Raw genomic sequence first — 23,545 nt, 5'->3', positions numbered from 1 at the left:
AACCGAGACGTTTCTCACCATAGAGCTGCTTAAGACAACAGCCAGCGAGATGGAATAGGAAATACGCCCATTCCTACACCTTGCATGACTTGAAAGACCCATCAAGGATTTACAAGAGGCGGAACCTCGCAAGCCAGCATGTTCCGGGCATGCGAGATGCCAAAGCACCCAGTTTGATCATCCTATAACCAACGAAGACTCTTTCACCGGGGATGAAGGCGCCAGAACATCTAGATCCAGGGCGGCGAAGCTGTTTGAAGTCTGGCTTCCCACCACCAAGGAGGCCCCAATTGCCAAAGGCAGCTGGTTTTGACCTTTCACGTTGAGTGTCTTGACTCCATGGCTGGTTGGCAGGGTCAAGAATAGGAACATCCACTAAGTCCTCCAGAAGCATCGGACTAACTCCACCTTCCTGGGAAGTGGAGACCCCTTCTGGGAGGGATCCCTGCGGAGCACCAGCCAGTTGGTTATGGCGAGACTAAACAGTGGCAACACTCCCATCAAGTCAGAATGGCGTCCAGCTACTGGAGTAGAAGAGAAATTTGGGCGGACGTGGATTCCCCAGTAGCTTGTGTAAGTTTGCTACTTGTTCGCTAAGAGTAGCAACTTCGCTTCTGTAGTCCTCAGCGGGCAAACAGCTGCTACATTGAAAGTCCGGGTGGTCCGCATTGTCCCCTGAATAGAGCAAAATAAACACAGCACCTGCAGCGTTGAAACCGTTTGTTAGCGACCTCCACTTGAAACGCCAGGCTAGCTAGGCTAACTGGGTTTCCGTGTCGCTCTTCTTGACAGGAATTTACTAAAAGTTTGCTGTAAGCTACAGTGGGTTTGCAAATACAGGCTGCACCACACCTCCTGAAACAAACACAGCCTGTGAAATAGCAAAACCCCAAGCAATCACACATGAGTCACACACATACACTATTTGAGCGGGAGATGTCCAACTCGCAAGTTGGTACTGTAGAAGCAAGCAATAAATTGCAGGGCATTGAGCCAAAACACCAGTCAACAAGTTAAGGAGAGACAGGTAGCAGGAGCATTCGCTTACCAATGAGCAGTGTGGTGTGAGCGAGCAGCATGGAGCGGAAATATATGTATAGGGAAATATAAGGATAGGATATAATTTTAGACAAATAGGAATTCATTTTAGACAAAAGATAGTTGTCTCAGCCATGTGAATACAGTACAACAATACACAAACAAAATACAATTAACAGTCCTGGCCACATCCATTTTGGTCAGTCCTCGTTCTCAAACAGGCAAAAGAATCAGTACCAACCTTGCGGTGGTCGCCCGTGTCGATGAGCCAGGTGCAGTTGCTGCCTGGTGGGTAAAAGTCAGGGTAGTTGGGCGAGCTGAAGGTGCCATAGAAGTTCCGCAGCCAGTCGCCGCAGGTCGGCACTTCGCAGTCAATCTCGTCACCAAGGTCCTGGCAGTCGATGCTGCCGTCACATTTGAGTGACTCGGGCAGGCAAGTGTAGACACGGGTATAGCGGGACAGGCAGGGAAACTGAATAAATAAAGACATTTTATTTGACAAATTTAAACATATATACACTGCTCAAAAAAATAAAGGGAACACTAAAATAACACATCCTAGATCTGAATGAATGAAATATTCTTATTAAATATTTTTTTCTATACATAGTTGAATGTGCTGACAAAATCACACAAAAATTATCAATGGAAATCAAATTTATCAACCCATGGAGGTCTGGATTTGGAGTCACGCTCAAAATTAAAGTGGAAAACCACACTACAGGCTGATCCAACTTTGATGTAATGTCCTTAAAACAAGTCAAAATGATGCTCAGTAGTGTGTGTGGCCTCCACGTGCCTGTATGACCTCCCTACAACGCCTGGGCATGCTCCTGATGAGGTGGCGGATGGTCTCCTGAGGGATCTCCTCCCAGACCTGGACTAAAGCATCCGCCAACTCCTGGACAGTCTGTGGTGCAACGTGGCGTTGGTGGATGGAGCGAGACATGATGTCCCAGATGTGCTCAATTGGATTCAGGTCTGGGGAGCGGGCGGGCCAGTCCATAGCATCAATGCCTTCCTCTTGCAGGAACTGCTGACACACTCCAGCCACATGAGGTCTAGCATTGTCTTGCATTAGGAGGAACCCAGGGCCAACCGCACCAGCATATGGTCTCACAAGGGGTCTGAGGATCTCCTCTCGGTACCTAATTGCAGTCAGGCTACCTCTGGCGAGCAGATGGAGGGCTGTGCGGCCCCCCGAAGAAATGCCACCCCACACCATGACTGACCCACCGCCAAACCGGTCATGCTGGAGGATGTTGCAGGCAGCAGAACGTTCTCCACGGCGTCTCCAGACTCTGTCACGTCTGTCACATGTACTCAGTGTGAACCTGCTTTCATCTGTGAAGAGCACAGGGCGCCAGTGGCGAATTTGCCAATCTTGGTGTTCTCTGGCAAATGCCAAACGGCCTGCACGGTGTTGGGCTATAAGCACAAGCCCCACCTGTGGACGTCGGGCCCTCATACCACCCTCATGGAGTCTGTTTCTGACCGTTTGAGCAGACGCATGCACATTTGTGGCCTGCTGGAGGTCATTTTGCAGGGCTCTGGTAGTGCTCCTCCTGCTCCTCCTTGCACAGAGGCGGAGGTAGCGGTCCTGCAGCTGGGTTGTTCCCCTCCTACGGCCTCCTCCACGTCTCCTGATGTACTGGCCTGTCTCCTGGTAGCGCCTCCATGCTCTGGACACTACGCTGACAGACACAGCAAACATTCTTGCCACAGCTCGCATTGATGTGCCATCCTGGATGAGCTGCACTACCTGAGCCACTTGTGTGGGTTGTAGACTCCGTCTCATTCTACCACTAGAGTTGAAGCACCGCCAGCATTCAAAAGTGACCAAAACATCAGCCAGGAAGCATAGGAACTGAGAAGTGGTCTGTGGTCACCACCTGTAAAACCACTCCTTTATTGTGGGTGTCTTGCTAATTGCCTATAATTTCCACCTGTTGTCTATTCCATTTGCACAACAGCATGCGAAATGTATTGTCAATCAGTGTTGCTTCCTAAGTGGACAGTTTGATTTCACAGAAGTGTGATTGACTTGGCGTTACATTGTGATGTTTAAGTGTTCCCTTTATTTTTTTGAGCAGTGTATAATAATAAAAAATCTGCGCCTAAAAATACTGATTTCTGATTGTTATGAAAACTTGATCGCCCTAATTAAATCAGCCATTCCGATTAATCGGTCGACCTCTAAAACATACCCTCGTAAAACTGACTATCCTACCGATCCTCGACTTTGGGCGATGTCATTTACAAAATAGCCTCCAACACTCTACTCAACAAATTGGATGTAGTCTATCACAGTGCCATGCGTTTTGTCACCAAAGCCCCATATACTACCCACCACTGCGTCCTGTACGCTCTCGTTGGCTGGCCCTCGCTTCATAATCGTAGCCAAACCCACTGGCTCCAGGTCATCAACAAGTCTTTGCTAGGTAAAGCACCCACCCGCAGCACGCGCTCCAGCAGATATATTTCACTGGTTACCCTCAAAGCCAATTCCTCCTTTGGCTGCCTTTCCTTGTCCTATATTATTATTGTATTTATTTATTTAAATCGCAGGCCCCCGTAGGAGGCCTTTTGGTAGGCCGTCATTGTCAATAAGAATTTGTTCTTAACTGACTTGCCTAGTTAAACAAAGGTTAAATAAATACAAATTCACAATCCCCTTGACCTAGACTACACAAAGTCAGTAATCTCTACCTGACTGAAGGCACAGGGCTGGAAGGAGAAGGCTGTGGAGGGGTTGGACTGGACGCACAGCTCCTCGTCAGAGTTGTCGCCACACTCGTCCATGGTGTTGCACTTCCACGACTCTGGGATGCACTTTCCGTTGGAGCAATGGAACTGGTCCGAGTCACAGCTGATCATCGCCGGTTTTCCTGAAATTGAGAATATTAGGAAATACCGCCATTTAATGCACTTTGTGACCACTTACAAATATTTTACCATTAGTGACAATCGAGGGAAAATAATGTGGGATCATTTAGTTTAATTATGTACAGTGCTTATGCTTATTGATCAAGCTGTGCACCATCAACATTATATAAGCAGTGCCTGATAGTCATTTATAGACGTTCAGTCCATGAGCCTCTGAGCCTCTGTCACATTTGAAAAGCCAATGCTTGGAGACAACAGAGAGAGAAAGGCATAGCGAGAGAGAGGAGGACAAAAAACTAAAGGCTGCTTCAAGTGCATAAAGTGCCAAGCAAGCCAATTACTGACTTTCAGTTTTTCCAGAGGACGCAGCGTTCGAGAAGAGGCTCACACTGCAGCTGTAAGCCATTTACAACCCGACCCGTCATCATTCTCTCCTCCGAGCTAGTTAGGATACAAATGTCTATTTGTGTCCAGTTAAAATGTGCATGTGGGACAAATACGTGACTAATTAAATTATTTGATCAATAGCATGACTCTGCGATCGGTGCTACCTGTTATATAAGACAGCCTGAAGCCCTTGCCGGTCATGATGTCGTCCGAGTGGAACTTGATCCACACGTGGTCCTGGGAAGAAATGTAGGGGGCTGGGATGGACGAGCCACATGCGCGGTAGCCATCCAGGTTCTTGTAGGTGCCGATGGAAACCCAGTCCAGCCCGCAACGGTGAGAGTTCTGGATCTCAAAGTCCTGGAAGCTGGGGGGAGAAATGGCAAAGGGGTAAAAGAGGTTTCCTGACAGTAAACATTATTAATGTACTGTATATTTGACATTTTAGTAAGTTACAGGCTGAATACGCATTTGGATAAACAGCACCACTGTTTGCCCCAGCTCCTTTGTTTTTCAGTACATATTCTGCTGTTTTATGGTACATGCATTGATGTTCGAGAGAAAAAAAGTGTTTGACGTTTGCAGTAACTTCTTGTAATATCCAAAACTAGCTTTTGGACACTCTTATCCAGAGTGAATTACAATAAGTGCATTCAACTAAAGTAGGTAAGAAAACTACATATCACATTCATTGCTAGTCGAAGTCTGTAAATGGGATGTCATCGATATGAGCTTCTTTCATAGGGTACATACTGCAAAAAAGCAAACAGTTGAAAGAAGTTTCCAAACAATAAAGATGATCACTGGTAATACTGAGTGACTTTCCTCCAGGGTTAAAGTACATTGGATGAGACTCAGTGATAACAGTTAAATCAATGACATAGCCAATAACTCAACTACTTTTACTTAAAAAAAGCTTGATTATAACCACAACTTACTTAAACATTAGGGGAGGCAGGTAGCCTAGTGGTTAGAGCGTTGGGCCAGTAACTGAAACGTTGCTATATCGAATTCCCGAGCTGACAAGGTAAAAATCTGTCGTTCTGCCCCTGAACAGGTTAACCCACTGTTCCTAGGCCGTCATCGTAAATAAAAAATGTGTTCTTAACTAGCCTAGATAAATAAAAGGTTAAATAAAAATAATCAAATAAAGCATGACTATAACATATTATTAATGTGCATAACCACCACTTGAGTATAAACACTTACTACTAACATATTACTTACACATTCACTAATTTAGTGAATTTATCAAGTATTGTTTGCATGCAAGCTCTATTGACCATTTATGGTCATTGAGAAATTACATTTTCGGTTTGTTCTTGCCACTAAATCACATCCTGTAGAAAAAACAACACTGAAACACAGAGGGTCTATTTCTGAGCTGGTAAACATGGACACAGCACTGGAAAAAATAAAAGGCAGGTTCCTTTCAGTGCTCTGGTCCAGACAGAAAACACAATACTTGAGCTGATGCTTCACGAACAAACAGGACACTACAAGCACAATTGAGAGCACATCGGAAGAGCATCATCAAAATTAATAAAAAACACATTACTTCAAATGGACACACCGAGATATATAAATTGAATAAAGCAAGCAATGAGTGGGAGAAAGGGCAATGTCATGTGCCTTATACAGCAGCTGAGGAAAATCTCTCTGCACACTGACACTTCATGAGAGAAGCATTCAGTCTAAACAGACCTTCATCAGAGCATTACACAGCAGCACCTAGGCCTACCACCTACAGTACAGCAAAGCCATGCACTAACAGTTTCCACTGAGCTAGTATGCTGAGGAGAAGCTAGCACACAGGGCCGGATTAACAAATCATAGGCCCCAGGGCTTTTTTTCTTTCTTAGCACTTTAACGGAAAACCAATAGAAAAGGGGATTTTAAATGTAAAGAAAAATTTACAATTTTTCACATCCCTACCAGTAATCTAAACTTGTAGAAATGATGGCCGAATACCGACTGGGCACGTTCCCAGGGGCCTGGACTAGAGGTCGACCGAATAATGGAGGACCCAAAAAAGCCGATACAGATTAATCGACCGTTTTTTTTAACATTTATTTGTAATAATGACAATTACAACAATACTGAATGAACACTTATTTTAACATAATATAATACATCAATAAAATATATTTAGCCTCAAATACATAATGAAACATGTTCAATTTGGTTTAAATAATGCAAAAACAAAGTGTTAGAGAAGAAAGTAAAAGTGCAATATGTGCCATGTACAAAAGCTAACGTTTAAGTTCTTTGCTCAGAACATGAGAACATATGAAAGCTGGTGGTTCCTTTTAACATGAGTCTTCAATATTCCCAGGTAAGAAGTTTTAGGTTGTAGTTATTCTAGGAATTATAGGACTATTTCTCTCTATACGATTTGTATTTCATATACCTTTGACTATTGAATGTTTATATAGGCACTTTAGTATTGCCAGTGTAACAGTATAGCTTTCCATCTCTCTCCTCGCCGCTACCTGGGCTCGAACCAGGAACACATCGACAACAGCCACCCTCGAAGCAGTGTTACCCATGCAGAGCAAGGGGAACAACTACTCCAAGTTTGAAACGCTATTTGCGCGCACCCCGCTAACTAGCTAGCCATTTCACATCGGTTACACCAGCCTAATCTCGGGAGTTGATAGGCTTGAAGTCATAAACAGCACAATGCTTGGAGCATTGCGAAGAGCTGCTGGCAAAACGCACAAAAGTGCTGTTTGAATGAATGCCTATGAGCCTGCTGGTGCCTACCATCGCTCAGTCAGACTGCTCTATCAAATATCAAATCATAGACTTAATTAGAACATAACACACAGAAATACGAGCCTTTGGTCATTAATATGGTCGAATCCAGAAACTATCATTTCGAAAACAAAAGGTTTATTATTTCAGTGAAATACGGAACCGTTCTGTATTTTATCTAACGGGTGGCATCCCTAAGTCTAAATATTCTTGTTACATTGCACAACCTTCAATGTTATGTCATAATTACGTAAAATTCTGGCAAATTAGTTCGCAATGAGCCAGGCTGCCCAAACTGTTTCATATACCCTGACTCTGCGTGCAATGACCGCAAGAGAAGTGACAATTTCACCTGGTTAATATTGCCTGCTAACCTGGATTTCTTTTAGCTAAACATGCAGGTTTAAAAATATATACTTCTGTGTATTGATTTTAAGAAAGGCATTGATGTTTATGGTTAGGTACACATTGGAGCAACGACAGATCTTTTTCGCGAATGCGCACTGCATCGATTATATGCAACGCAGGACACGCTAGATAAACTAGTAATATCATCAACCATGTGTAGTTATAACTAGTGATTATGATTGATTGTTTTTTATAAGATACGTATAATGCTAGCTAGCAACTTAGAGTAGAATTATTAAATAATTCTACTCAGAAACTTAACCATTAGGATTAGAGGTTATGTAGCATGGAAAAGGGGTAATTAAAAATAACCCTTGGGGAAGGAATGTATGTGTGTGCCGAAAGAAAGGAAAGAGACTCCTTAACCTATGTTTAAACCGACCCAGCTATAACTCTGTGGAGATAAGACAGGGAGAGAGCCCCTCCAGGTTTTCAGTATCTGGGGGGGGACTGGAACTGTCAGCTGAATGGTAATAAACTGTGGTGAGACTTCAGGGGATAATCCAAATATAGTGTGTATGTATGTGCATAGTTTAAGAGAAGGTATAAAAGGAAAGTTTTTGTATATGCACGTCAGAGGTCTCTAAATAAACATTCCTGACAATTGTAGCTGGGCCTCCGCCTGATTCATTCCAACCAGTTTCCCACAAATTCTGGGTATCAGGCTGAGTAATCAATGAATTGGGTTTATGAACACTGAACATAATTCTCGTGACAGCTTTACTGCATTTGCGTAACAGGTGGGCTCCTCGTGAGGCAGGTGGTTAGAGCGTTGGACTAGTTAACCGTAAGGTTGCAAGATTGAATCCCTGAGCTGCCAAGGTAAAAATCGGTCGTTCTGCCCCTGAACAAGGCAGTTAACCCACCGTTCCTAGGCCGTCATTGACAATAAGAATGTGTTCTTGACTGACTTGCCTAGATAAGTCCAAAATTACCGATTTCCGATTGTTATGAAAACTTGAAATTGCCCCTAATTAATCGGCCATTCCGATTAATCGGTCGACCTCTAGCCTGGACCTCCAGTGGGCCCCCATTAATTTGGTTAATCACTCTCATACAGATATCATTAACATGGCACATGTAGAATTGCAGGTGTTTAAGCTTTAAAACTTCAAAAATTACTCCCAAACCTCCTCCCCCATCTGATGATTTGGAGAGCGGCAGCAGGCTATCTACACTCATTGAGCAGGCTTCTGTGGTTGGTGGTTATATATAAAAAATATAAAAAACGTATTTCTCTGCTCATGGGCACCCTACTGGCTTGGACCCCAAGACTTCAGCCCCTGCATTAATCAGACCCTTTTAGTGTGTGGGAAGTGTGTGCAGCCAGCCAGGCTGATGAGGGTATAGACTGAGTGAGGGAGATACTGAGGGAGGAGAGGAGGAAGAGGAAGGGGAGAGGTATAGATTGTGGAGAGGAGATGGTGTTCAGCTGCACCTGATGGTGATGATTTCCCCAGGGTTGGTCCTGATGTTCCAGCTGCAGTTGATCCTGGAGGGGTACTGGAAGGGCCAGCCAGGGCTGGTTATCACTCCACTGGAAGCTCTGACCTGCTCTGCCACATCTCCACAGGCTGGACAGAGACACACACACGGACACAGACAGTCGCGCAAACACACAAATGAGCATTTTTTTGCGTTTTTTTATAATTTCGTCTGGTAGTTTCTAAAGTAGTGCTCACAAGCCAAACGGGTCGCTGATTGTGTACCACCTGACACATGTGTATCAAGTCATTGTTCGAGCCCTGCAACATGTGCACAAAGAGTAAAAAAATTTGCTCTGCATGAGCTCTGGCTCACCCTGCAACCTCATTGGACAATACTGGGCTGATCCAATCCTGCCTACCGCTTTTACCTTTGACAAGAGAAAAAGGACAATATGGAATCAGGAAGGTATGCCACAATTTTCTTATCAATAGTGCGTGACGCGGGCCTCCCGAGTGGCGCAGTGGTCTAAGGCACTGCATCACAGCGTTGAGGAGTCACTACAGCCTGGGGTTCGATCCCAGGCTGTGTCACAGCCGGCTGTGAACTGGAGAACCATAGGGCGGCGCACAATTGGCTCAGCGTCGCCCGGATTAGGGGACGGTTTGGCTGGGGTGCTTTCCTTGGCTCATCGCGCTCTAACGACTCCTTATGGCGGGCAGGTGCCTGCAAGCTGACTTCAGTTGTCAGTTGAACGTTGTTTCCTGGCTTCCGGGTTAAGAAGCAGCGCGGCATGGTGGGTCATGTTTCGGAAAACGCATGGCTCGACCTTCGCCTCTCCCGAGCCCATTGGGGAGTTGCAGCGATGAGACAAGATTGGATCGCAATTGGATATCACGAAACCGGGGAGAAAAAGGGGGTCAAAAATAAAATACATATAAAGCGTGTGTCGCGAAATGGATGTAAGTAAGCTTAAATCCGTAAGAAACAGTCCCCAAACTCAACAAGGCACATCGGTTACACCATTTAGGAAATACGATTGTGACCAATGTTTCTGATCCAGTTGAAAATGTTCTAATGTATTTGTGGCTGAAATGCCCACAATTTACTTTGATTGTTATTTCTGGTCCAGTCTAGGAATGTGACAAATGGACAATTGTTCTTAGCGTTTAAACAGACAATTTTTTATTTTAAAATCGGTTTTCCATTAAAACACTAAGAAAAATGTATGAAATACGACACATCGAAAACGGTAGGTTTAAAAAATATAATACATAAGTCATTTTCAGGCTTCCGTAATGTGCATTGGAAGAGTGCACAGCAAGCTAAGAGAGTAGGCCTATCCCACTCTCCTGGCTAAAAACACAGTAGTAACTCACCACTGACACACAATGCTTTGTCAATGTATTCCATTTCTAGTGTCCCGGTGGTATAGGTAATTAAGTGTTCTGTTCATGCAACAATGCTATTCTGAAAGTCTGCTGTGCGCAACAAATGTACAGTTTGCTTCTTCGCAGACAAAAACATGGGCTGAGTTGTAGTTCCTGCCAACATTACGAGCTGAGAGATCAGATTATTTTTGATGAAACCAACTTACCATTAGAAATCCCTGATACGTAAACATTGTCATTTCGCTGGGAGAAAACTGCATTTCCTAGAAAAGATGAGACAAAAAAAACCATTTTGTTTCTTATGAATGATCTTTTGTGTAAACATGATTTGAAACTGAGGATTATTCATAACAACTCCGGTCCCTCAGAGGCAAGTCCACTGGTTCTAGGGCAAATGTAAATGTTGACCTATTGACTCAATAAAACCCAAGACTGACTTTAGACATGGGCTACAAACAAAAACAGGCGATTGAAATTACATCTGTAGTCTTGCAGCAGGAGAACTTGAGAAGCTTTGATACAGTGTGTAGGCTAATGTGTAAGGGAACAAAGGGGCAGTTACAGAGGAGGATTACACTAGCCCAAAATGTTACACGTAAACGTCAGTCAACAACTGAGTGAAAAAGAGTGGAAAATGGAAAACTAGGCTAAACATTCTTGCAGGTAACGAGGATCATACAAAATGAAGAAAAAAAATATATAATATGACTGAAAGAACTAGTTGAAAAGATATGCCTATAGACATACGTACAGTTGAAGTTGGAAGTTTACATACACTAGGTTTGGAGCAATTAAAACTTGTTTTTCAACCCCTCCACAAATGTCTTGTTAAGAAAACTATGGTTTCGGCAATTTGGTTAGGACATCTACTTTGTGAATTTTTCGAACAATTGTTTACATACAGATTATTTCACTTATAATTCACTGTATCACAATTCCAGTGGGTTAGATGTTTACATACTCTAAGTTGACTGTGCCTTTAAACAGCTTGGATGGGTGAGCTGCACACAGTGGATTTCCTACTAGGGCACACCGCCTCAGTGCAAACAGCATAACTCTGGTTCTTGGCTTAATAGGCTTAATAAAAATGTACAATATTTTGACTGAGGTTGGTGGTATATGGTTATTCATGTCATACTACACAAACTAATGCCCTATGACTTTGAATAGGCTAATGCTAAATTCTGAGAAGCACAACATTAGTACTGCTCACATGGCTCTCTCTCTCAATTCAGGATTCTTCGTTAATGCGGCCTCTGGTACAGTAGAACACATAGTAAAGTATAGTTCAGTACAGTAAAGAAAAGTAGAGTTCAGCAGAGTATATTATACTGTGCTCTTTTCGATACAGTTTGATCATTCTCTTCTGCTGAAGAACCTGACCTCATTGGGGTTGGCCTCAGATACATGTTTGTGGTTTCAGAATTATCTCAGTGATAGATCTCAGGCTATTATTGCAGATGGGTTAAAATCAGATTTTGTCACTGTTAACAAAGGAGTCTCACTAGGTTCGATTTTAGGTCCTTTATTATTCACTATATACATAAATGACATCTGTAACTCAGTGAAAAAAATGCAACTTCCATTTCTATGCTGATGACACAGTACTATATGCCACAGCCCCATCACTCGCTGAAGCATTCCTGCAGTTTGACTTTCAATTGCTTCAAGATGCACTTGTAGATCTTAGGCTGGCGCTTAATTCAAGTAAAACTAAGTATAAATTGTATTTTCACAATCCAAAGGCATACAATTGGAAAATCTGAACATTGCTACCCATGATGGCTCTCTTTTGGAATGTGTTCCCACCTATAAATAGCTTGGAATTTGGTTAGATGATAACATCTCTTTAAACTCGTAAAGAAGCTGAAACTGAGAATTATTTGTTTATAGAAATAAATCTTGTCTGTCATCACAGCACAAAAAGGAAATTGTAAAGGACACTTTTATGTCAGTGCTTGATAATGGTGATATTTTATATATGCATGGATCAGCATCAGTACTGAAGAAATTGGATGCGGTGTATCATGCAGCGTTGCGCTGTTACTGCTTGCCTTTTTCATTGCCTTTTGTACACTTCGGTTGGCTGGGACTCCCTGATTTTTAGAAGGGCCAGACACTGGTTGATATTTGTTTATAAAGCTGTCTTACAGAAACTTCCTAATTATCTTAATTCAAAAATCCAGTGGTCAAACAGTATTTATCATACTCAGTCACAGGACATGCTAGTGCTAGAGATACCCCGGATTCACTCTGATTTAGGCAAAACGGCACTTGAATATCATGCTCCACACTCATGGAATGAATTGCAGAGAACTCCAGTTAGATGTTTTGGTGCCTGTAAGACAATGTCTTGTCTATCTGCAGCAGACATATAGTGAGCAATATGTTTGGAACATCAAATGGCAATAAAATTGCAATATCGACACAGTTACATGTTGCAATATTATTTTGGATGATATATTGATATCGGGACTCCAAATATCTAGTTGTAAAAAATAAATAAAAACATTTTGGCAAGTTACATTAGCTAGCGCTAGTCGGCTGTCCCTGCGTCAAAACTCTAGTAGTTTTCATCCTATAGCTTGTTCTCCATCTTCTTTGTAAATAGTGAGCCAACATGTTTTTAGCACTTTTATTTCCATGACTTGATACAAAACTAATTTTCTCATGCTCTTTCGTCTCTCTGCAGCAGACAGAGTGAGCAATATGTTTGGAACATCAAATCACAATATCAAATCGCAATACAAAAATATAGACTCAGCTTTCATTTGACACCAAATGTTATATGCTCCTATAAACTTCATGTTGGTGCTCATGGGAACTTTTAGATGGAAATGACCATATCTTGCTGTGTGCCTGAGTGTGTTCGAGTTGCTGTGGTATAGATTGTCTGTGAGTTGAAACAAATATTTAGCCATTACCAAATACTTACCAGTGAATATGAGGAGAACCATGTGTAGAGATATCCATGATGAGATCCCATTTGAGCCCAAAGTGTAGGCCATTATCGCCAATGAACTAGCCCTAATTATATATTTGTTGCTACTTGGTTACTCGCTTCAGATTGTTACACTGTTCCCAAAAATGTAACTAAACATGCGCTCGTTGGTGTCCCAAAAACACATTAGCTGTGTTAAAAACAAAAAACAACAAAAGAGATGTATATGGATTTAAAAAGTTATTCTAGCTAACTTTAGCCAATTCCTTTCTGGCCAGACAACTGACAGTGATTGACAATCAATTATAGAGCCAACCAGAGATCAAGTTATCATGCTAGCTAGATGACAATGAAGAAGCAATAGCTGTCTTGGCAAATTACTACAATCAAACGGTTAAACAAAACAGTGCGTTGAAACTGTCTGGCTAGTTAGCTAACAAAACAACAAATGAGCTAAATTGAATTCTCGCTAACCAAAATGCTAGCTAAATATTACGCTAACGTAAGCCATCTATCTATTCATAGTCACTATTAATATATATACACATGTGTATATATTAGTTTGAGTGGATCTCCATCTCCTAGTATGAGATGAACCTTCGTGTTAAGCATTGTGCCAGAACAAAGGCATTGCTAGCAATAGTCAACTTCCCGGTTTAGCTAACAAGCTAGAACTCCCCTTTGTGTTAGCTAGATACCGTTAGTAATCAACGCAACGTTAGGCATCGTTAACAAAGTTAGCTAGCTAGCTGCGTTAACACAATTACGTTTCATTACCAACATTGACATCGAAAATAAATATGTCACCAAATATAAAATAAATAAATACAATATAACCTAAAGAAAACGGTGAGAAAAAAAAAACTAAACGAGCGTTGCAAGCGTCTCTTCTCTCGTTATAACGCCGAAAACAACCTCTGGTCTCGCTAATGCTAGCTTCAAGCTAGCCTGCTACCGTTAACTAGCTTCCAAAGCAATGGCAGAACAGAACGAAAATATGCCTGTGGTATCCTTGAAATATCACTTCACTGGCTTCTTCTAATGAAAGTGGCTAAAATGTTCTAAAGCATAAGTCCGTAATACATACTCCAGGCCTAAACTGTATATACACCACCCGTGTAGTCACAACTAGCTTTACATCGGCTGAATGTTGTTATGGATAGGGTATCATAAACACTCCTTCTTTGATTAGGTGTAACGGCGGTTGGCATCCAATACATTACCGCCACCTACTAGACTGGAGTACAACTCCCATATACTTTGCTTGAAAAAATAAATAAACAAATACCCTACCATCTAACACTACACTCAGAATTTTTTACAAATAATAACACCACAGTACTCCACTATTTAAATCTATTTAGTCCTAACTCAGGCCAACAACCTGAAAGGATGGGACACCACCACTTAACGCACCCTGTAACTCTTCTGCTGTCAAGTCTCGCACACGGAAATACCTCTCTGCATCTGCCACCACAACCTCAATTTTCTGCGACTTACCTTCCATCCCTGCAGTACAGTTGATAACCATTGCTATAAATGCTAAAAATCCAATCTTACTGAAATGTATGTCACTTGGGCGGCAGGTAGCCTAGTGTTTAGAGTGTTGGGCCAGTAACCAAAAGGTTGCTGGATCGAATTCCCAATTCTGAGCAAGGCAGTTAACCCACTGTTCCCTGGGTGCTGAGACGTGGATGTTGATTATGCACTTCTCTGATTTAGAGTGGTTGGGTTAAAATGTGGAAGACAAATTTCAGTTGAAGGCTGAAATTTGTACAACTGACTCCCTTTCACAACTTGTTGTACAACTGACTCCCTTTCCCACTTGTTGGCCTATCTCTCTGTACTGGTACAGATCTACTACTCACACCACTCCTCTCAGGATCCTTCCTCTACTTTCTTCACTGCCTCATCATATGACAACGACTGCACCACTCTAACCCTGGAAACCTCAACCTGCCTCTCTCGCATGGGACATTTCTGATCCCCAGTCCCATGGGCACCCCTACAATTAACACATACCACTACTTCCCCAATGCTACGCATTCCTTTGTCTCATACACTTCTCACACCTAGGATCCTCCCTCCTACACACTGCTGCCACATGCCCATAAGCTTGACACCTATAACAGGGTGATTCTGCAACTATGGGAACCGCTATGTCCTCAGGTTAAATTTCGGGGGTTTTATTTAAAAAAATATATGTATTCATTCTTTATATGTTAAGTTCACACTACAATCACCCCATATTCTTATCAACACCTCTCTGTCAAGTATTTTAGCTACTTTTCATATGCATTTTATACCTCAATGTCATTGTTTTGTCCTTGTCCCATATGCAGACTTTTGAGCGTCTACTATGTTTTTCTATGAGAAAAGATTAAGAATTACACATTATGTAATGTTATCTTCTAGAGAAAGAGTCAATTAAATAAAATCTATCAATATTTATTGTATGTCCTTTATATTGTTATTTACACAAAATATACCTGTCCTTTGGTGATGACATTTCCACCACTGAGGGCAAATTCCTCATTAATAAAATTTTGTCAACAGACTGTTCATTTCGTTACCATGGAAACGTATTGTGACACTAAAGCACATGGCTGCAGAGGACAGTTGTTCCTGAAGTGATGCCCAGAAGTTTAAGAAAAATCTAGGTAAATATTGCTTGTGTAGAGAATATTTTTATTGTCAGTCATTTCCAAACAGGCTAAAATTTCTTTAATTTGTCGTAGAATTAAAAAATTTAAAATATATTTCATGTATTTAGTATAAACTATATGCTAGCCAAAGCATGCTAAGCAGTTTGTCATTTTTCTCCAAAAACAGGAGAAGCGTCATTTCCATCACAGTAATTTCCGTCACAAACTTAACCGTGGTGGAAATGACAAATATCCTTTATGTTACTACTTGTAACTTTTTTTTAAAGTTAGGCTTATTTAAATCATGTTTTAAATTAATTTCATCTAGAAAATGCTCAAGGTGTGCACAATTGGAACACTTAAGTAGTATTTTTCTTTGTTTTTAGAAGATGCCACATTAAAACAGCACAGAGGTCACAGACATAGAAACAAAATAAAAAATTATTCTCTACGATACCAGGAACATCTGCAAAAAGACAGGGAGAGATACTGGAAGAAAAAAGAGAAGGGAGAAGTGATATCTATCTCTGAGCTTACAAAGCAAGAACAAAGAAGCGAGAGATGACAATGGAAATGCAACCAACGGAATAGAAGACAGACTTTAAAGAGAACAGTTGCAATGGAGAGCTACCTATCAGGCAACACAACACCTTGTAGCCAGAACATGAGGCCATCATACCTGCCCCTAACTTACCTGCCCTGATGCATGCCCTGATACCCCTTCCTCATAATCTGCAACAGGATTGAGTAGTCTAATACTTGCTGGAAGGAAAAAGGTTGGAAGAGGTCGCTCAAAAAAAAGAGATCTTTGCATGACAAATGTCAAACTTGATAAAGCTTAATGGAAAACTGAAAAATACAAAAAAAGGTATGATCAACTGATGAAGAAAATGGAGAGACAAGATTCCCCAAAGATAAAGACAAAACTGAAAATGAAGGGAACTCCGAAGAACTTGAGAAGGATTTTAATTGTTTCAAAATGCCATCATTGGAGAGTTAAAGCAAAAGTATTAAAAAATGCATAGTGCCAAGGATAAACAAGTGGCTTCAAAAATGTCAGAGGCAACATCCTGGATTTTCAGCAAAAGCGTTTAGGGCAAATGAAAACAGGTCAACAATTCTTCAATACTCCAGGAAAAAGCAATGTAACATAATTAGCACCGCCACAGAAGAGAAAATCACTAGATTCTATTAACATGATGTCAACAGTAGAGCAACAACAGGGAAAAAGGACACACTAACGAGGAACAAGAAAAAAATGCAGAAGTGCTTCTTGAATGGCACAATTCAGAACCTTGATCAGGATTATAGAGGGAATATTCAGAGATTAAAATGTCCTACTATGAATTCTGAAAAATACGTCTTTTTGGGTTGTCAAGCCAACTGTCCAGGATAGGGACACATGCCTATGCAAAACCCACACCAACCTCCAGTTCATGGCGGACAAACTACAGCATCTCAAAGTGATCAGCTGCAGCAACAATGAGAACCCTATTGAGTCTTGAAAAACAAAACTAAGAGGGAAACATGGAGAAGTTCACTGTACATTTGACTGTATAAGAAAAGGTATGTGGCACACTGCATATTCTACTGGAGGACTTCTACACAGGATTGAAAGAGAAGTTGGGGAAACACATGTACAACATTCGACACCAATACTCCAAACTGAGAGAATTAAAAGAGAATATCGTGCATATTGACCTTGCAGAGAACTCAGGGGTGCAACGTTCACTGGGGACGGGGGGGACATGCCCCCCTTACATTCTGAAATTGCATTTTTGTCCCCTCCAGTTTTATCATTTGAATGTGATACAAAATGAGGCAATGGTTTGCTTTAGGACCATGCAGACACCTCCGAGCGGTCGGGTAGGCTGTTTGGAGTGTTTATCTGACTGGATAAAACAAATTATAATAATTATTTCCCCTTCACTTCTAAAACCAAAGTTGCACCGCTGAGAGAACTACCTGTGTAAATGTTACACCCCTGAAAAAGGGGAGAAAGAATCACGATTGTGATACGGAATGTTTACTCATTGAACTTTTAGTGAACACCAGTGAAATCCAGGCAGTGCACTTTGGTGATTCTCAAATGCAGGTGACCCTCCACACCTGTGTTGGGCATACCACAAATGATATGCAGATGACCCCTCTGCAATCTAGGCTCATCTCTCAAAAACACTGGCCTACTTCCTTGAGCTCTGCCCACTTTTGGAATCTTAATTTGTCTTAAATTAATTAAATGTTTAATAATGGTTGTTGTTCAAAATGTTTGCAATAAAATATTGTTTTCATAAGTTTTTTTTACATAGATGTAATTTCCACCACACCTTGTCTTTTCCGCCACACCCATATGTTTTAGCTAAATTAGTATATTATATATAATTTACATTGATTGATTTGTTTTAGGTAGGGAAATAATATGGTTGTTATCATAATCTCACAAAAAGTTTGGGTGGAAATATCTTATTTTTTTATGATAAATAAATATTTTCAGTTGTCACAAAGGCAAGTTTATTCATTGAGGCCTTGTGTTTTTTTATTTAACCTTTATTTAACTAGGTAGGCTAGTTGAGAACAAGTTCTCATTTGCAACTGCGACCTGGCCAAGATAAAGCATAGCAATTCGACACATACAACAACACAGAGTTACACATGGAAATGTCACGAATACCACCGAAGGTGGCTCCCCTTCCTGTTCGGGTGGCGCTCGGCGGTCGTCGTCGCCGGTCTACTAGCTGCCACCGATCCCTTTTTCCTTTTCGTTTGTTTTTGTCTAATTGTTTTCACATGTTCCTTGTTGGGGTTTTGGGATGGGTGTTATTTAAGTTCGTTTAGCCCGCTGGTGTTTGTACGGGCTTGTTGTTATTTTGACGTATGTGATGTTTGTGTTCTTTTGGGTTTTCGCTGTCTGGTATTTTTGTAACTATGGTTTTGGGTTTGTTGCACCTGTGTTTTGGGCTTCACCCATGTTTGTGACTAGTTACTTTACGAAAGGACATTAAAGCGTTTTTCCTGTTTTACCTTCTGCTCTCTGCGTCTGACTCCACACCCATCACTCTCCAGTCGTTACAGGAATAAACAAAACATACAGTCAATAATACAGTAGAAAAAAAGAAAACAAAGTCTATATACAGTGAGTGCAAATTAGGTAAGATAAGGGAGTTAAGGCAATAAATAGGCCATGGTGGCGAAGTAATTACAATATAGCAATTCGACACTGGCATGGTAGATGTGCAGAAGATGAATGTGCAAGTAGAGATACTGGGGTGCAAAGGAGCAAGATAAATAAATAATTACAGTATGGGGATGAGGTAGATAGATGGGCTGTTTACAGATGGGCTGTGTACAGGGGCAATGATCTGTGAGCTGCTCTGTCAGCTGGTGCTTAAAGCTAGTGAGGGAGATATGAGTCTCCAGCTTCAGTGATTTTTGCAGTTTGTTCCAGTCAATGGCAGCAGAGAACTGGAAGGAAAGGAGACCAAAGAAGGAATTGGCTTTTGGGGTGGCCAGTGAGATATATCTGCTGGAGCACGTGCTGCGGGTGGGTGCTGCTATGGTGACCAGTGAACTGAGATAAGGCGGGGCTTTACCTAGCAAGACTTGTAGATAACCTGTAGCCAGTGGGTTTGGCGATGAGTATGAAGCGAGGCCCAACCAACGAGAGCGTACTGGTCACAGTGGTGGGGAGTATATGGGGCTTTGGTGACAAAACGAATGGCGCTGTGATAGACTGCATCCAATTTGTTGAGTAGAGTGTTGGAGGCTATTTTATAGCCGAAGTCGAGGATCGGTAGGATGATCAGTTTTACGAGGGTATGTTTGGCAGCATGAGTGAAGGATGCTTTGTTGCGATATAGGAAGCCGATTCTAGATTTAATTTTGGATTGGAGATGCTTAATGTGAGTCTGGAAGGAGAGTTTACAGTCTAACCAGACACCTAGGTATTTGTAGTTGTCCACGTATTCTAAGTCAGAGCCGTCCAGAGTAGTGATGCTGGACGGGTTTGCAGGTGCAGGCAGTGATCGATTGAATAGCATGCATTTAGTTTTACTTGCATTTAAGAGCCGTTGGAGGCCACGGAAAGAAAGTTGTATGGCATTGAAGCTCATCTGGAGGTTAACAAACACAGTGTCCAAAGAGGTGCCAGAAGTATACAGAATGGTGTCGTCTGCGTAGAGGTGGATCAGAGAATCACCAGCAGCAAGAGCGAGATCATTGATGTATACAGAGAAGAGAGTCGGCCCGAGAATTAAACCCTGTGGCACCCCCATAGAGACTGCTAGAAGTCCATACAACAGGCACTCCAAATTTACACACTGAACTCTATCAGAGTAGTTGGTAAACCAGGCGAGGCAATCATTTGAGAAACCAAGGCTGTCGAGTCTGCCAATAAGAATGTGGTGATTGACAGAGTCGAAAGCCTTGGCCAGGTCGATGAATATGGCTGCACAGTAATGTCTCTTATCGATGGCGGTTATGATATCGTTTAATAACCTGTTTGGGGATGGGGGCGCTGTTTAGACTATTTATGCTAATTGGGTCATTTTTGAAACGGCTTCCCACAAAATCCTTGATCGTACAATATGCATATTATTATTATTATTGGATAGAAAACAGTCTATAGTTTCTATAGGAGTTGAAATTTTGTCTCTAAGTGGAACAGAGCCCATTCTACAGCAATTTCCCTGACATGGATTCAGATTTCAGAAATGTTGGCCACTGTTCTGAAGTCAGTTAAAACGGCATTGATATTGCTATGACTATACGGACACTTCTTACGTCTTCCCCTGGATGCCTTTACATGATGACGATTCCAATGGGGTCGATTGCGCGTTCACAGGCCCCACAAATGAAAAAACCCTGAAGCTAGTCATTCTTTTGGAGCTGCGTCATGCGCCTAGAGGACACCGGCCCGCTCCTGTTCCAAGCATTAGTGAAGGGGGTAATATTACTCGGGTCATGTTTCTACTCGTTATGGGAGTTAAAAACATCATAAGGTAGTTAATTTAAAGCGTTTTATAGCAATTTATATCCGTTTAGTGCGATTTTGGGACATTTATTTTTGCAACGATGTGAATAGTTGGGCACGCTTTTCAGTTCATCCCGAACGCAGTAGGGATTTCCACATGGCAAGAGGACAGCTTTCCACCAAAAGACGATTGCTCTCAAGAAAGGATCCTTTGCCCAAGATACTGATGGAAGAACAGCTCAAGGTAGGACATTTTTATTATGATAAATCGTGTTTCTGTCGAAACATTTTAGTGGCTTAGGACGCCATGTTTTATGACGTAGCTTCGCTAGGCGCAAACTGTATTGAAAAGTAAGGATAAATTAAAAAATGTTATTCCGCAATTGTATTAAGAATTAAATTGTCTATCAATCCCTGTCCACCCTATATTTTTTAGTCACGTTTATGAGTATTTATGTATAAGAGTAGATCACTGTCTAAGTGGCGCAAGGACTTTTTCTGACCAGCTTGTCTACATTTCACATTGTCTAACCATGATTTTGGTGGCTAAATATAAACATTTGCGATCAAACTCTATATGGAATGTGTAATATGATGTTACAGGAGTGTCATCGGAAGAATTCTGAGAAGGTTAGTGAAAAAATTAATATCTTTTGGCGATGTTGACTTTTATCGCTCACTTTGGCTAGAATCAATGCTGGGCTGCTATGTGCTATGTGCTACGCTAATATAACGATTTATTGTGTTTTCGCTGTAAGACACTTAGAAAATCTGAAATATTGTCTGTATTCACAGGATCTGTGTCTTTCGATTCGTGTATGCTGTGTATTTTTACGAAATGTTTGATGATTAGTAAGTAGGTAAACACGTTGCTCTAAGTAGTTTTTCTATTCCATTTGTGACGGTGGGTGCAATTGTAACCTATGCCATCTACCTGAAATATGCACTTTTTTCTAACAAAACCTATCCCATACCATAAATATGTTATCAGACTGTCATCTAATGAGTTTTTTTGTTGGTTAGGGGCTATAAATATCTTAGTTTAGCCGAATTGGTGATGGCTACTGGTGTTGGTGGACAAATAAAAGATGGTGGATTATGCTAATGTGTTTTTAGGTAATAGATGTACATCTTTACATATTGTGTCTTCCCTGTAAAACATTTTAAAAATCGGACAAGTTGACTGGATTCACAAGATCTGTGTCTTTCATTAGCTGTATTGGACTTTAATGTGTGAAAGTTAAATATTTAAAAAAAAAAAAAAAATTGAATTTCGCGGCACTGGTTTTTCAGTGGGGGGGGGGGGGGTGTGCCGCTAGCGCCACGCTGATCCTAGACAGGTCCAATGAGTGTTATCTGATGAAGACCATCAAAGGTTAGTGATTAATTCTATCTCTATTTCTGATTTTTGTGACTCCTCTCTTTGGCTGGAAAAATGTCTGTGTTTTTCTGTACATATAGATAGTTAAGTGTATAGCTACTTAGTTTACAATTTTTTTCTTTTTTTATATAACTTAATCTGAATGCGATGCACATGAGTCCTTTTCAGATAACGATCAGCTAGCGATTGCTTAGCTAACAGTGTGTACCAATACCCATACAAAAACAACAAACCACAACAGGACATTTCCTTAATCCCACCTGGCTTATCAAAGGTCAAGATGGAGCTACACAAGAAGTTTCTAAGGGCTATGGGTTTATTTGGGTTTCAGGGATTAGTGCCAATGGACCAAGACCCTGGGCTCAGAGTCCAGGCCCAGATCAACAGTGCATTTCTGTGGTCTAATGGCCAACACCACAATAACAAGATACTATCTGTGCTATTAAGTATAGTAAGCCTGCCTATACTAGGGTTAGTCCGGATCAGTCTTTCCTGACCTGTCGTGGCATATATGAATTGCTCACCAACTATGTTCCTGGAGAGCCACAGGGCATGCAGGCTTCTGTCCCAGCTAACACTATGAGGACTAATACACTGGAGGGTTTGTAAGTGTTGGGCTTGACCCCACTGCTTAACCCGCAGCTCCAAATGGTTAAATAGTGTTTAATGTCCTGTTGCAGGTAGGCATGCTATATAATTACTCGACATAGCTACAGGTACGAGGTATAAGAGCAGATATGGTAAGTAGACTAGGCCTACTTATTATAGGCAGGGTTGGATGGTGACCACTAAGTACCAGCAGGGCAGGTCATAAGTTACCTTGGCTTTAAGGTTGAGGGCAATATATGCACTTGCATTGTCATTGTAAGTTAAGACTGATTCCTCAGTGTGTGCTAGCATTAATAACTGCATTAAAACCTGAAATGTTTAATTGTAAATATGTTTCATGATGTATCTGATCAATTACGTACAGTGGCAAGAGAAAGTATGTGAACCCTTTGGAATTACCTGGATTTCTGCATAAATTGGTCATAGAATGTGATCTGATCATCGAAGTCACAACAATAGACAAATACAGTCTGCTTAAATTAATAACACACAAACAATTAGACGTTTTCATGTCTTTATTGAACACACAGTGTAAACATTCACAGTGCAGGGTGGAAATTGTATGTGAACCCTTGGATTTATAACTGGTTGACCCTCCTTTGGCAGCAATAACCTCAACCAAACGTTTTCTGTAGTTGCGGATCAGAGCTGCACAACTGTCAGGAGGCATATTGGACAATTCCTCTTTACAAAACTGTTTCAGTTTAG

At 41.4% G+C, this 23,545-nt stretch overlaps 1 protein-coding gene across 1 annotated transcript in view; it reads right to left on the bottom strand.

Moving 5' to 3' along the window:
• LOC129831473 (low-density lipoprotein receptor-related protein 12-like) overlaps nt 1–14,420 on the bottom strand; it is a 40,181-nt gene extending 25,761 nt beyond the window's left edge. The window contains exons 1-6 of the mRNA XM_055894880.1: nt 13,228–14,420; nt 10,499–10,555; nt 8,915–9,050; nt 4,476–4,678; nt 3,748–3,926; nt 1,280–1,510 (exon numbers count right to left, since the gene is read on the bottom strand). Coding sequence (XP_055750855.1) covers nt 1,280–1,510; nt 3,748–3,926; nt 4,476–4,678; nt 8,915–9,050; nt 10,499–10,555; nt 13,228–13,300 — 879 coding nt within the window. The 5' untranslated portion in view covers nt 13,301–14,420. The remainder of the gene's footprint in view (nt 1–1,279; nt 1,511–3,747; nt 3,927–4,475; nt 4,679–8,914; nt 9,051–10,498; nt 10,556–13,227) is intronic.
• Between the last annotated feature and the right edge of the window lie 9,125 nt (nt 14,421–23,545).

The sequence above is a fragment of the Salvelinus fontinalis genome, chromosome 32 (genome assembly GCF_029448725.1).
Source record: "Salvelinus fontinalis isolate EN_2023a chromosome 32, ASM2944872v1, whole genome shotgun sequence".
Taxonomy (NCBI): domain Eukaryota; kingdom Metazoa; phylum Chordata; class Actinopteri; order Salmoniformes; family Salmonidae; genus Salvelinus; species Salvelinus fontinalis.
Note: the sequence above shows the minus strand (reverse complement) of the source record. Positions and strands in the feature narration are given on the sequence as shown.